The 15,459-nt window shown below is 41.4% G+C and overlaps 1 protein-coding gene across 2 annotated transcripts in view; it reads left to right on the top strand.

The window, feature by feature from the left end:
* Positions 1 to 15,459, top strand: part of GPC3 (glypican 3) — a 407,750-nt gene that overhangs the window by 355,958 nt on the left and 36,333 nt on the right. For both annotated transcript variants that reach the window (XM_044763948.2, XM_044763950.2), the window contains one exon: positions 1,342 to 1,501. In XM_044763948.2, coding sequence (XP_044619883.1) covers positions 1,342 to 1,501 — 160 coding nt within the window. The remainder of the gene's footprint in view (positions 1 to 1,341; positions 1,502 to 15,459) is intronic.

Genomic DNA, 15,459 nt, shown 5'->3' with positions numbered 1-15,459 from the left:
CAGAAGCTAGAGCAGGAATAGAGGATACTGGAATACAGCCTTGGAGAGAGATGATAAGGAAAAGTCAAATGGAGTCTGAGAACTGCCCTCAAAGACCACTCATGCTGTAAACTGGGCCTCTGGGTCAGTAGAGAGACTTGTGGGAGGTGGGAGTCACCATAAAATTAGAAAGATGTTGACTATGTGACCCAAAACCCAGACACTGAGGAGCAAAACAAACATGCCCCTTGGTTGGCACGTTATCTACAATAAAGCAAAATGTATTTCAAAGCATCTTATTGAAATTGTGGAAGAGGGAGATATTTTAAGTTTTTCTAGGGATCGAGGCATGGTACATGGCAATTAACTGTAAGTATTCATTTAAAATGTTTATAAAATGCCACTACTATTCCCTTCATTTGGTGGGAAGCATTTGTAGTTTTAATTTAGTGAATGTAAATATAGTTATGGGAGCTTCCATAAGGGTCTTTTCTGATCTTGGTGTCCTCTCAGCCTATAAATATGCTTTGCCTCTTATGTCTTAAGTTCCTCATCAGTGAGTTCTCCTACCATGGAGGCTTCCAGAAACTTAAATACCATGGTATGAAAAGATCTGATGCAATACAGATCTTCCTCAACTCACGATGGGGTTGCATCCTGATAAAATATCCTAAGTCGAAAATGCATGTAATACGCCTAACCTTTGGAACATCCTAGCTTAGCCCAGCCTACCTTAAACCTGCTCAAAACAATGACATTAGCCTACAGTTGGGCAAAATCGTCTAACACAAAGCCTATTTTATAATAAAGGGTTGAATATCTCATATAATTGATTGAATACTGTACTGAAAGTGACAAGCAGAATGGTTGTCTGGGTCCAGAACGGTGGTCAGTGAATCGGTCGTTTACCCTTAATGATTGCCTGGCTGACTGGGAACTGCGACTCACTGCTGGTGCCCAGCATCACAAGAGAGGATCACACCACATATCACTAGCCCAGGAAAAGACCAGAATTCAAAGCACAGTTTCCACTGAATGTGTATCACTTTTACACCATTGTAACATCGAAAAATCCTAAGTCCAACCATTGTAAGTCGGGGACTATCTGTCTACACTCTGGCTACTGTGTGGTGTAAGTAGAGTGAAGGAGTGGAGAATCATATCAAATGCTATGGGAAGGTCCAGAAGTATGAAAATCTAAAGACTATAAGCAGTTTACACCTATTTAAATTTGAAAATGATTTCTAAAAGCTTCTGTGTAATTCATTCAACATTTTTTAATGCCTCCTGTTAATACCACACTGTTTTAGACCTATCTGAGAAATATGAAGAGCTGCTGCATTCCTGGTTGTTTTCTTTCAGCTGCTGAGAACCATGTCTGTGCCCAAAGGCAGAGTTCTGGATAAAAACCTTGATGAGGAAGGGCTTGAAAGTGGAGACTGTGGCGATGATGAAGACGAGTGTATCGGAGGCTCTGGAGATGGAATGATGAAAGTGAAGAATCAGCTCCGCTTCCTTGCAGGTAACTGATTCGTGCTGGCTCAAATCTGAGCTAAGGTGCTGATGCTTGGGAATGAAAAACCAATTGAATCTGCTCTCCATAACCCACCTAAAATCCCTGCAACACACAATACCATCAGTTCTTCAAGGGAAGACTATACTCTAGAAAAATGAAGTTTTCAGGTAGCCTTTTTTTAAATCTCTAGACCTAGGTAGATTAAAAGGGTTACTTCTATTTTTCATTGTCTAAAATGAACTGACCTAATGAGTTGACTTTTTTTCCCATTGGAGATTTCCTTGGTTCTTCTCAGTTATAAAAAGAAATGTAATCTTGGGAGTCTAGTGAAAACCAATGTTGGGGTAACTTTCAAAGGAAGAGACGTAGCTGACTCTCTCTTCTTAGAGCGTCATGTTTGTTCTGTCTTCTCATAAGTAGTCTAAGATAGATAGGTTATGACACATAACTGCAGAGCTACATAGAAACAACAGCAATAGAGGGCCAGCCCCAGTGGCCTAGTGGTTAAGTTTGGTGCATTCTGCTTCAGCGGTCCATGTTCGGTTCCTGGGTGTGGACCTACACCACTCGTCAGTGGCCATGCTGTGGTGGCAGCTTACATACAAAGTAGAGGAAGATTGGTAACAGATGTTAGCTCAGGGCGAACCTTCCTCAGCAGAAACGAAAAACAATAGCAATAGAAAAAGTAATAATACACAGCTGCTGGGACCAAGAAGGCAAAACATCAACAAAATACCCCCTCATATTTGTATTGATTATCACAGTTTACAAAGTACTTTCAAATGGATAAGTGTTCTTGTTTCCATTTTACATATTTTTTTTTAATTTTTCTTTTTTCGGATGTACATCATATTTCAAATTCTGTATACATTACATCATGTTCACCACCCGAACACTAATTATAGTGCATCCCCTCACATGTGACCCTAATCACCCCTTTTGCCCTCCCCCCTCCCCCAATGGTAACTACCAGTCCAATCTCTAATGCTATGTGTGGTTTTTTTTTGTCGTTTTAATCTTCTACTTATGAATGAGATCATACGGTATTTGACTTTCTCCCTCTGACTTATTTCACTCAGCATAATATCCTCAAGGTCCATCCATGTTGTCACAAATGGCCGGATTTTGTCATTTCTTATGGCTGAGTAGTAGTCCATCATGTATAAATACCACATCTTCTTTATCCATTCGTCCCTTGATGGGCACCTAGGTTGCTTCCAAGTCTTGGCTATTGTGTATAATGCTGCAATGAACATATTAGAAAACTGGGGCTCAGAGAAGAAATGAGATTTACCTAAATGGAAGAACTAGAAATCTAACCTGGATCTTGAGACTTCCAGTGTCATCCTCTTCCCTCTGCAGTGCAGCCTTCTCCTTGAATCCCTATCACCCGTGGCCTCTGAGACCCTACATGGTCCTAATTCTCTTTCAGACTCTTTCCTTCACTGGTTCTTCCTAATCCTACCCCAAAACTGGGTATTATCCAGAGATCTCTTCTTAATCCTCTATCTTTTCTCTCTTTTCCAGAGAACCCACAGATCTTATCCACTCTCACTCTTTCAATTATTGTTTTTATGATTTCTTTAACTTCTTTTTTATTGTGGTGAAAAACATCAAATGTGAAATCTGCCCTTATACCAAACTTTTAAGTGTACAGTACAATATAGTTAATTATATGCACATCACTATACAGCAGATCTCCAGAAATTTTTCATTCCATATGACTGAAACCCTATGCCTATTAAACAGCAACTCTCCTTTTCCCCCTCTCTCAATCCCTGGCACCACCATTTTACTTTCTGCTTCTATGAGTTTGGCTACTTTAGCTACGTCATATAAGTGGGATCATGTAGTATTTGTCCTGTGTCTGGCTTATTTCACTTAACATAATATTCTCCAGTTTCAGCCATGACATAGTATATGGCAGGATTTCCTTCTTTTTAAAGGCTGAATAGTATTCCATTGTATGTATAGACCATGATATCTTTATCTATTCATTCTTCGATGGACATTTAGGTTGTTTCCACCTCTTGGCTATTGTGGATAATACTGTAATGAACATTCTTTAGCTATTATATCACTATGGGTATAACATAAAGTTCCCTCTAGTCTTGACTGCTTTCCTGAGCTACCATCCCACATCTATAGCTGCTTACGAGTCATTTCTACCTGGCTTTCCACAGTTACCCATGACTCAACATGTCATAAATCAAAATTATCAATGGACCATCCCACACTGGCTCCTCCCTTAATACTTTATTTTTCTAATTCCACTCCCATTGTTCCAGTCACTGAGGCTTAAAACTAAAGTCATATTTGACTCTTTCTTCTCCCTTGCCCTTCATATGCATTTGGGCTCCAAATCCCTGTAAATTTTTTCTTTGTAATTTTTTCTGCTTCTGTCACTACTTTCTTTCTCTTCCCTTCCACTTTCCTGCATATAGTATTGCAATCGTATCTTAAGTGTTCTCCAGGCTTCTAGGATAAGGCAGGAGTATTGAGAGCCTTAGGCTAGCAGGTTAGAGAACAAAGAATCAGGGACCCAGGCAGAAGATTCCACTAAATTCATCTTGCACAGCTGCCAGGTTAATCTTTCTAAAACATCTCATACCTCTCCCTAGCTCAACTGCCTTCATTCTGTCCCCATTGCCTGGAGGATAAAGCTCAGACTTCTTAAGAGTTCTGAGGGCCTTCTGGTCTAGCCTAAACTACCCTTCCAGCTTCGTTTCCCACCACTAGCCACACAGAAACCCTCTACCTTGGCAAGAACAGCCATACTCATGACCCATGAGCCCCAAAAATGTACTATTCTTCTTCCTAGTTTATTTCTATATAGATACTCTTCTTTTCTTCCTTCCTAATTTATACCAATCCCTCAGTGTGCATTTTAAGTATGATGCAGTCAAAAAATAGGTTTAGACGTAGAGCAAACTTGTTTTTGAAATTTAGCTCTATTACTTATGAGCCTAGGACAAGTCTCTTAGCCTCCTGTCTAAGTCTCCATTCCTTCATACATCAAATGAGGATAATTACCCCAACTCCATAGGACTATCGCAGGATTAAATCAAGGGGAAAAGTTTGTAAAGCATCTAATCTGGTATCTAGCACATGCTAAGTGCTCTGTAATTGTTAGTTTCCCTCCAGGAAATCTTTCACAACCATCTCAGTCCACAGTTATCTCTGTCCTCTGAATTACTAAAATTAATTCTGCCAGTGCTTTCAAAAAATAATCTGCAGTGGCTCCCAAGTTCCATTCCTAGGGTGTAACATGATCACTCAGAGCCTGGCATCCTATAAGAATAATGTTGAATAAACATAATAAGTAAAAATAATAGAGCCAGCCCCGATGACCTAGTAGTTAAAGTTCAGTGCGCTCTACTTCAGCAGCCCAGGTTTGGTTCCCAGGCTTATCTGTCAGTAGCCATGCTGTGGGGGTGGCTCACATAGAAGAACTAGAAGGACCTACAAGTAGAATATACAACTATGTACTTGCTGCTTTGGGGAGGGAAAAATAAAGAAAGGAATATTGGCAACAGATGTTAGCTCAGGGCGAATCTTTCCCAAAAAAGACAATAATAATAGAAGCTACTGTTTATTAGACACTTACCGTGCTCTAAGCACCATGCCAGAACTTTACATGCACTGTCTTATATCAACACCACTATGAACTAAGGGTTATTATTATTCCCACTTTACAGATAAGAAAACTGATGCTGGAAGAGATAATCTGCTTAAGGTCATGCAGTCACAAGGGCAAAGTCAGGATTCAGAGCCAGGCAGGAAGATTTCTAAGGCCACTTTTTGAATGACTCTACTCTGATTCTTCTTTTTCTGCTCATCAATACAATCATAAAAAGACTGAGATCTGCTTTGCATTTTGCTACCAGGAAAAGGTTTTAGTCATCTAAAAGTTGCACAGATGATTCACCAAAATCTTAACTGATCCCAGTGACATACCACCGTTCGTATTTCTCCAGAAAATTCCCTGCTTATCCCTCTTCTTGCTTTCCTGCCTATAAGCCACTTCCCTATCCATTTCAAAACACTACTCCACAATTCCATGGTGACTTAACTTTTTTAAACAGTGTTTGGTGTGGGACCTTGTCAAGGGCCTTTTCAAAATCTAAATAGATTACATCCACTGGTTTCCCTTTGTCCACATGCACATTTATCCTCTCAAAGAATTCTAGTCAATTAGTTAGGCATGATTAACTCTAAGTGCTTTGTACACTGTAAAACACTACACAAATGGTGGTTAATTTAATTTACAGGAAAAATCATGCCTTCTCCCAATAGGTTACACTTGCCTAACATGTTCAGTGATCCTACCAGCCTGGAGTTCCTTGGGTTCCCTTTGAAATGCTGCTCATGGAGAGGAGACTCATTGGCAATCTTCCAGGCTCATGGCACAATAGCTATTTGGAACAACAGGCTATACACTTTGGTCAGCTGTTACACAATTTTACCCAAAATCTGGGTAGATGCCATCTGGTCCTGGTGATTCATCAACATCCATTTAGTCAACTAGACTTGGAACACCGTGTACGTTTACCGCCATCTCATTTAGAACTCCCAAATTCCTTCCTCTAAAAGACAACTTGGGAATGAAAAACAAGGCTCAGAATATTTTCAGACTCTCTTCTATCTCTCTTTTGTCCCTGGACAGACCTTTTGCACCATAACCAGCAAGTGGTCCTATTGGCTGGCTTCCCTGGCTTGCTTCTTCCCTTCTTTTGATGCACTGGATGAAGTGGAGGACACTCAGTTTCTTTTCCTGGCTTTGCTTCTAACTCCCATGGGTCCTAGGGCAAGCCCCTTCCTCTTTTTAGAAATCAGTTTCTTCATTTGTAAAATAAAGAGAATGCCCAACTCTTGCAGGCCATTCTAGTGCCAGCAATCTGGGATTATATTTATTTTTTGACTTTAGTCCCTGGCAAGATACTTATTGGAGTCTTTTGGGGACATCTTTTGAGTTTTCTTCTGGCCTTTCAGGTTCCCTGTTTTCTTCTCCTGAGCTATTTCCACTTTAAAAAGATCTCATTTTCCCTACTCTAGCTCCTTTGACTTTTCCAATCTGGCAAGCCAGGCTTCTTCCCAAGGACTCCCCGCACTCGGCCCTCAGCACACTTGTACGCCAGGATGCTAATAAGAAGTCTTGAGTAGTTTCCAGGCTTTCTGGGCTATATTCACTTTTAAAACTCTTCATCCCAAAGTTCCCCAGGTGCTGTCTTTTTCTAGAATTCTTATTTCTAAATTTAACACAGGATTCTTAGGATCTGTCCCTTCTTTCTGATTGCTGAATTTAATTGTTACTGAGATGACTATTACATGATGTCTTCTTACCCACACTTACAGCTTAACCTGTTCCTTTCACTTCTCAGAACCAAGGCTAATGCGTTTCCCTTTGGGTGGGTTACTTCATCTCTCTCAGGCTGTTTCATAGGGTTATGGAGATTAAATAAAATGATCCATGCAAAGCATTTGGCTAGTGCCTGTCACCTAGTAAGCACTCAAAAACTGGTATCTACTATTGAAGCTACTGATCTGTTGCTACTGATGCTGCTGCCACCGCCGACCTATGGAAGCTCAAAGACCCTGCAGGTTTTGATTAGAACTGGCTTGTTATTTTGTTTGTTTAAGGCCCATGAAAGGAAATTAAAACCAGGTAACCAACCTTCAGCCATATCCCTTTACCCCTTGCCACTCCAAGTGGGGTCCATGGACCAGTAGCATCTGTATCATCTGGGAGCTTGTTAGAAATGCAGAATCTCAGGCCCCACCTCAAGACCTACTGAACCAGAAGGTCAAGTGAACAAGATTCCTAGGTGATTTGTTTGCAGCCCTTACTACCTTCTAATTGAGCACTTCTGGCATTTAGCCTTAATACTTCAACCATCTAAGAAGCCACTCAACCACCCCACAGTGAGCTAAGTATTCTAGGGAGTATAAGAGGTCCAAGGCCCAGTGATCCATGTGATAGATTAGTTGCTCTGAGCCTCAGTTTCTCCAGCTCTAAAGTGGGGTTAATCATCCTTGCCTACCTCAATGAGTTATTGTGAAAATCAAATGTGATAATGAGTGTGAAAGTGCTTTGTAAACTGTTAAGCCCTACAAATATTTATGATAACCAGAAGACTATTATTATTATTCCAAAGTCTCTGGAAGCTCTTTGGCTTTCTCAGCATCCCTGGTTTGGCACATCTTTTCTGGAAAGATTGAGTTTAGCCCATGAGTTATAAGACGCTTTTGCACTGAACACCCATGATCAGACTCCTTTCCAAAGATAGATCATCTGTGATGGACCTGGTGCAATAAGCTGGCTGTCTTGTTGCCAGGCTGCCATCGGCATTGTTCCTAGTTATTGGCCTTGTTAAAGCTCTTATTGTAAGCTGTTTGGGAAGCTGGCTACTCCTAGTGCTTTGGCTGGGGCTGATCCCTGAGAAGCTTTGCAAGCCCTGGCCAGGTGTCCCTGGCCAAGACATGATGACTAAGCATCTTAAGCAACTGCCCCCTCTCTGCCAAGTCCCAACTCTCACCCACACAGAGACACACACACACACGCTTGTCCGCACACCTTGCATGCACACGCACATCTGCTCTTGGAAACACGATTGAAATGTACCCTCACGAAACAACTCCAAGCAAGAAACATCTATTTCAGAGACATCTGTGTTATTCCTCCCTCACCCTTTGTCCTCCCTGGACCTGTTCTTCCTCCAGCTTGCAGTATTCTGTGGGTACAGCCAGAACATTCTGGTGGGCCTGATGTCTTTATGACTGTGAGTCAGGCAAAAAGATAATCTTGTCTCCAGCTCTGCCAAACACAAACACAGGGCAAACTGATCATACATACTGTGAAAGCCTATTTCTTTGGATGAGCAAAGCGGAGATAGACTAGTAGAAGATAGAAACATTCCTTCTTGCTACATGGGAATAAGAGGGGCTTCAGCTGATCGGTGGTGGGCTGAGGAGGAGATTTCGTGAAACACGTTTTAGGCTTAGGACTTGAACCAATATTAAAACCAAATGGCTATTTCTTGCCCAACAAATGTTTCTTGTGGAAATATTTGCCCTCAAGAAACTTTCAGTCTTTCCATGTCAATGTGGAGACTGAAAAGAGAAAACTTGCCACTTGTTCCTTGGCTGAGGGTGAAGGTGAAATCCAGGCCTAGGCAGGTCCCTTTTGCCATTCTTCTCTGTCATCTCCAGATGTTGTGAGGGAAAGCAGCTGTCTGCTCCTCCCTGCCAGTCGACTCTTCCAGCAGTACTGGAGTGAAGCCATTAAGACTTCACAGCTGTGGGCCCCATGAGTCTCTGCACCCAATTTTCCCTCCCTACGCTTACTTTACAATCTTGAGGCAAAGAACAACAACTCCAAAAAAATAGCAGTTAGGAAATATTTTTTTAAGCCAATGATTTTTATTCATTTTTTTTTAGTGGATCAAGTATAACCTTATATTCCTACTCTTAACAAGCTAGTGCACATAGGAGAGGTGAAGGAGATTTCAATGGCTTGACTGTTCTTCTAAACTGTCAAGTCGAACCTTCATTAATGTGGGTGGTTAGTCACATGTGTTAATAAATTCATTAATGGGTTGGTTTGGTGCAAAGGGTAAAACCAATAGAGGTATTTTATTATGGGCCTTTTATCATGGGTGGCATTTGCAAAATTTTCATGCTTTAGAACAAATTACATTGTCTGCTGAAGAGTGAGTAGAAAGTTTGTAGGAGAATGAAATGTCCTGCGGTTTTTTAATGGGAAAGTTGTTGAGTCCTATCCAGAGCTCAAAATACATGTGGCTATAGTAATATATCTATTTATACTGCCCTGCTGGTAACAAGTCCAGGAATAGATTATGGCAATTTTTCCAAAATGTATTCTATAGTTTGAACAACCCAACCTACTTCCTCTGCACTCGTTGGAAACTCACCAGTCAGACCTTTGGCACTTATGTTGCAGATTGGTTCCCACTAAGTAACCCACTCCTGGAATTCTCAGGCAATATCTTGTAGTGACTCCCTCTAACCTTCTCTCTGGGGATATCAGTCGCTCAAACGTGTGACCTCAGTATAAGGGGGCTCTATGTCATCCACACCAGGAGGTATATCCCATCTGATGAGTGAACAGGATACCCTCCTACCCTTAGGCTACTGAAGCTTGAGACATAAAGGGAAGGAAGGGCATTTCATCTACAGAGTCAAATTGAGTCTCAGTTCTGTCTCTACCACTTTCTAGTACTGTGGCCTTGAACAAAGTCACTCAGCTCCTCTTAGCCTCATATTCCTCATCTAAAAAAATAAGGATAAAATATTTCCTGACCTGCCCACTTCATAACTTGTTGAATGAAACACATGTGATAATAGATATAAAGCTACATATAGGGCTGGCCCATGGCATAGCTGCTAAGTTCTGCACACTCTGCTTTGATGGCTGAGGTTCACTGGTTCTGATCCGCAGCACAGAACTACACCACTTGTCAGCCATGCTGTGGTGGCAACCCACATATAAAGTGGAGGAACATTGGGACAGATGTTAGCTCAGGGCTAATCTTCCTCAGCAAAAAAAAAAAAAAAAGATGCATGATAAACTGTAAAGCAGTTACCCATTTAGGGTAATATTATTAATAGTGTTTAGTATCATTAGGTTACAAGTCAATTTTGGTCGCCAAAAGCGTGTAGCTAAAATTATAAATTAAATCTCCAATGTTCTGGCCAACAATTTTCATTATAATGTGCTCCCTCTTCTCCATGCCCAAGGTGGCATTTTCAGCTACTCATTAACTTGCTTTTAGACCAGTGAGAAGGTATTTAAACAATGACAAGTATGTCTGCCGAGTTGTGCAAATAACCAGTCACCACAGTAGTAGTCACCGACATCTTGAAAGAATCACAGCTAGTTATGTTTTGTTTTCTTTGGTGTTAGTGGGGCAGTGAGGGCAGGGGTGGACAACGAGTTGGGGAGGGTCAAGAAAGGGCCCTTGATTCTTTCCATCCTATCTTGCTCTTAGCTACAAGCAATCTGCTTTCATGCCTTGCTCTTTTCATTTAGAGATCAAATGCCATAGGGAAGCTGAAGAAAGCAAAGCATACTATAATAACACTTTTCACCCAGCTACAGACCAGGTGGTTCTTGCTAAAAGATTAACAGGACAGCCAGTCCCACCTCACCCCAGAGCTTTGTACAGTTCCCATTGCTCACAGAGACGGATTGAGATGCCACCTTTAACAGTGACATTATCTGCCGATTGAGTAAGTGTACTCAGAAGTGGCCTTCCCCACGCCTTAGTTTTGACTAGGGAATTACTACAGGTAAGCTGGTGATAGATGGAGTAAGACAAGATAAAAACTCTCTATAAAGTTACCATAACTTGAGATGCTTTAGAGAGTTTGTTTCTTATTATTTGGAAGGAGATATTCTGGGGCTCACTTTTCTAAGTCTACTGTGCCGTGATACTTCCTGTCTGAGCCATTAGGTTATGAGGCTTTTATCAGGGATAATGCTATAATAGGTACACTTGCTGGTGGGCCTTACACATAACTCTAAGAATTGGGGCAGTGTTAGGGATAGTGTGAGCGATTTGTGGCTATTGTATTATATTTTATAATCAGTTTTCAAATTAAGAGGAGACTGTTGAATGTATGAACGTGGCTAAATGGTGCAATTGGTTTTCATGAATGAAGCCGTGTTGGCCAGCTTAGTGACAGCCTCAAGTAAATTGTGGTAAGCTGGTATGGAGAGACAAGAATGGGAGGGAGAGAATCAATACTCAGCTAGTGGAAAAGTAGAGGAGGAACTAGCAGGAAGGTGGCCAGCCCAAAGCCTCTAGCTGAGCTGCCAAATAGAAGTGAAGCAGTCCCTGTAGGGTAACATCCCCAAGGGATCTGGGATGCAGGCTTGTGTGCCATCAAATGGGAAGTGCTCCTCTGCAAGAAGAAATATCATATCAGAAAGAGAGAAAGATGTGATGTCTAATTAAACCTGTGCAGTGGCCCCAAGTTCCCCTGATGAACACCGGTCTCTTGAGGGAGCCAAATCAGAGGAGCCCAGTGGATCAAGGAATCACAAGCCTGTAGAGCGACACAGAAGCTGAACATGTCTGGTATGGTCAGTCCTAGTGGCTGCTGTGGAGATCAGATATAAAGCCGGGCTGAGGTCCTGCTCTGAGAGGCAGAGGGACTCAGAACCACTGGATCCCTTGCAATCACTGACCTTCCACAAGCTCCCTGATACTGCGCACATACATACACATGCACACATACATTATCAAGTCTCTCTTTCCAATTCAGACAATGCTGTCCTTTAACATTTGTTAATATGGCAAAAAGAACAGAGATGCAGCATCATCTCTTTCTCCCCCTTATTTGCCTGTGTCAGGTCCAAGGAGTTTTCCAATTCGCTTTGGTAGGAATGAAGTTACTGGCAAGGTTTTGTTTGGTTATTCTTCTTGAAAGGAAACCTTGTTATAGAGCCTGCCCACATATACACCTGGCTAAGAGATGTTTAATGATCCGGCAAAATGATCCACGGCACTTGTGGTTCTTAATGTTTCCAAATATTCAATTTCTGTACTGATCCCCTTGCAGACTGGCAATAAATAGCAGAGCAACAGACCCTACGTTAAGTAGGGAGGAGTAGCCTGTTCTCTCTATCTCTATCTTGTATCCCTCCTTACTCTTGGATCCAATGGTGGAATAGACTCAAAAGCAGCAGTCTAAATGGGGGTGAGGGCAGTGGTGTACCGGCACTGGCTCACAATGGCTCACAATGGCTCACAAACGCCAATTGTTAAATTTGAGAATTTTCATGAGCTAGTTGTTAAACACAGCCATTATTAAAAATCAAGTTCTATAGATTTACAATTAAATACATTCGATTAGAAACAAAGATAATGTAATAAAAACTCATCACATCCTACTTATTTTATTACATTTACTATTATCTGTGCTCTTGAGGTTATTTGTGTCTATTGTGTCTGTGGTAGAAATACTATGTACTCTTCCCAACTCTATGGGTAGTGTCGTCACATTGGTAGCTTGACATTGACCATGATGGAAATATTTACATCGCAGAAATCATCAAAAACCACAAATTAGGGCTTGATTTATTGTTTCGTTGACTGTCTAGACTTAAGAAAGCGATAGAAGAAATGTTAATAGTGCAGATTAAACTTTAAATCACGTTGTCTCCATAGCCATTACATTGTGAATAGCACAAAGCACTGAGGAACTATTGTTCCAGTATTCAAAAACTGTCAGTCGATTTAGCAGAGAAGTCACTCCATCATCGATGGAGTGAAGCTCCAACATACGTCTTCATTATTTCATTTTTGTCTTGCTCCTTAATGTAAACCAATATATCAACCCGTGTTCTTGCAGGAACTACACTTGCTCATCAGTCACCATCCTAGTTTGGTTACAGATGCAAGAGTCTGGCAAAAATCAATGAAAGTGTTTTGTGAGAATCAATCAGCTATACGGAATTTACAATAAAGAGTATTATGTATTTTTTATTATTTTATATTGTGTGCTCCACATCCTTTATTCCAGCAAAATTTAAAATAAACTTACATGCATGCTTTATTTATCTTTTTTTGAGAGCCAGTTGTTAAACATTTACCAGCACACCATGGGGTGAGGGGGTACTTTGGAAGATTTATTTTCTTTTCTTCATCCTTAAAATTTCTAGGCTTAAATCAATACCTCTTTCCTCTCTTCCAAAGTTATGCTGGCAAATGGAACAGCCCCTCCTTTTCAGTTACTTGGAAACTCCCTTAGCGTGGAAACTGTTAACCAGATCCATAAACTTTTTTTCTCAAAACCCCTTATTCTTGTTGAGGTTGATGGGTTCCCACTGAAATCTCTCTGCTAACCAGTGGAAATCTCATCGATCCCATCCCAAACCTGGAAGGGAGTCTTGTAGGCCAGTTCATGGGGCACTGAGGTGAGGACCACTTTTAGAGTTCACTCTCCCTATATCAGATGGCATTAAGACAAATGAATACCGTGTGCTGGTATTAGCCCTGGTTTCACAAAGTTAGAGTGGAACTCCTAATATCAGGTTACATTTTGTTGGCTTGGTAATCATTTTTTTAACCACCAACCATATGGGCAGAGGTTGGAAGGAAAGCTAAATTTGGAACACACCCCCACTCTCCTTTTCAACATTTCTTTCTTGTTCGTGCAGGGAGGCAACATATTACTCATACTCACATACAGCACCAATTGCTAGAGGACTAAGGAATGAGATTCTCCCAAAATGTAGTCAGATCAGGGAATTGGAGATTTTCTACGCAAGCATGCAGCAGCGCAGTAAGAATGTCTGCGCTCTGCTTCTGTAGGTTTCTGAACCTGTCTGTGGCACACAGCACTGGCAGACTAAATCAATAATGAAAAGGAACCCAGGGATTTTGTGTCTGTGGATTCAGAAGTTCTTTGTCATTTTTAGTTGACATCCAGAGATAGCACCTTTGGACACTAATATCTTTCTGACTCAGGCTTTTTGGAGCATAGAGCCATGAATTTCTCTCTCCATTTAGTTTTTTTTTTTTTCCCTGATCTAGCTTTCTTCTCCCCACATACCACTTCATATGGAATGATAGTGGGAGCAGGGAAGGTGGACTTGTTTTTTGCTGTGGTAATGGTTTGGGCAGTATCTGTAGAAATCACGCACATTTCAGTTCTAGGGCTTTCTAAACTTGAATACGCAAGCCATACTTTGGCCTAAAACAGAGTATTTTTAGCACCTCAAAGGAATTTAGAATGAGCTTCAACTTAAAGAATGAAAATTAGTCTGCCTTCCTTCAAGGAAAGGTTGTAGTCTTCCTACTACTAGCCAGCTTAGAGTCAGAAGGACATTCTCCTTGCTGTCCCTGGATTCCAGGCGTGTACGAGGAGTAACGAAGCCAACTCCCTCAACCCAGCCTTTCTTAATCTGGCCCCAGCATACTCCTCTAATCTTGTCTCCCACTAACCCCTACCCTATCCTATGCTCCAACTACCTTGAATTTCTCAGTTCCCAAACTTGCTATTCTGCAATTTAAGGCCTGCCTGGGCCTTTATAAATTCCTGCATTTGTAATATACTTCAAGTACCTAGCCCTGTACCTGCACCTTGGTGGCTTCTGATAAATGGTGACTGTTAATGTACCTTTAGCCCATGATGATTTTCCCTTCTCTACATTTAAAACTCGCTCAGATGCACTTTCCTCCTCAGTGAAGCCTTGCCCTAGCAGAGTGCTTTGTTAATATCCATTCTAACATTTATCAATTTGAGGTCGAGTAATTCCCAGTGCCTGATACATAATTAGTGCTCAATAAGTGTTTGCTGCATGGCACTAGTCATACAAAAACAAATAAGCACATACCTGCCCATATAAGCTCCTAGTCTAGTTGGGAACAGTTGGTGGAGGGTATGGGGGAGAGACACCTAACTAGATAATTACAACGTAATGTGGTTAAAGTACTGATTGCATTGTGCACAGGGAAATGTGGAAACACAAAGGAAAAGCTTCAAACCTAGACTGGAAGGGTTGGAAACAGCTGAGTCTTAAACAATGTGTAGGAGTCAGGTGATAAGGAGAGAGCCTGGAAAGCAGGAGGATAGTATGAGAAGACATGGAGATGAGAGATAACATGGTGGTTCTGGGAATAATATGCAGTTTGGTGTGTCTAGAGCAGAGAAAGGCAAGAGGTGAGGCTGGAAGATTAGTTAGGGGTCGGATCAGGGAGCCTTCTATGCCTTGTTAATGAGCTTGGCCTTGTTCCTATAGCAAAGTCTATAAATTCACAACATATGGGTCATCAGCCTCCCCAACTCCCACCCCTCTCCATGGCAGACATTGATAATGAATCACAGCACCCCATTCCACTGGGCCCAGATGTGACCTCATAATCCTTCTCAATATAGCACTGCAGGGAGCACCACCAAGAGATTGGAGGCAGCACTCTGGTTTGCTGGTGTAAGGT

Source organism: Equus asinus, chromosome X (assembly GCF_041296235.1).
Source record: "Equus asinus isolate D_3611 breed Donkey chromosome X, EquAss-T2T_v2, whole genome shotgun sequence".
NCBI lineage: Eukaryota > Metazoa > Chordata > Mammalia > Perissodactyla > Equidae > Equus > Equus asinus.
The sequence above is the reverse complement of the archived record's forward strand: the minus strand, read 5'-3'. Positions and strand labels throughout refer to the sequence as shown.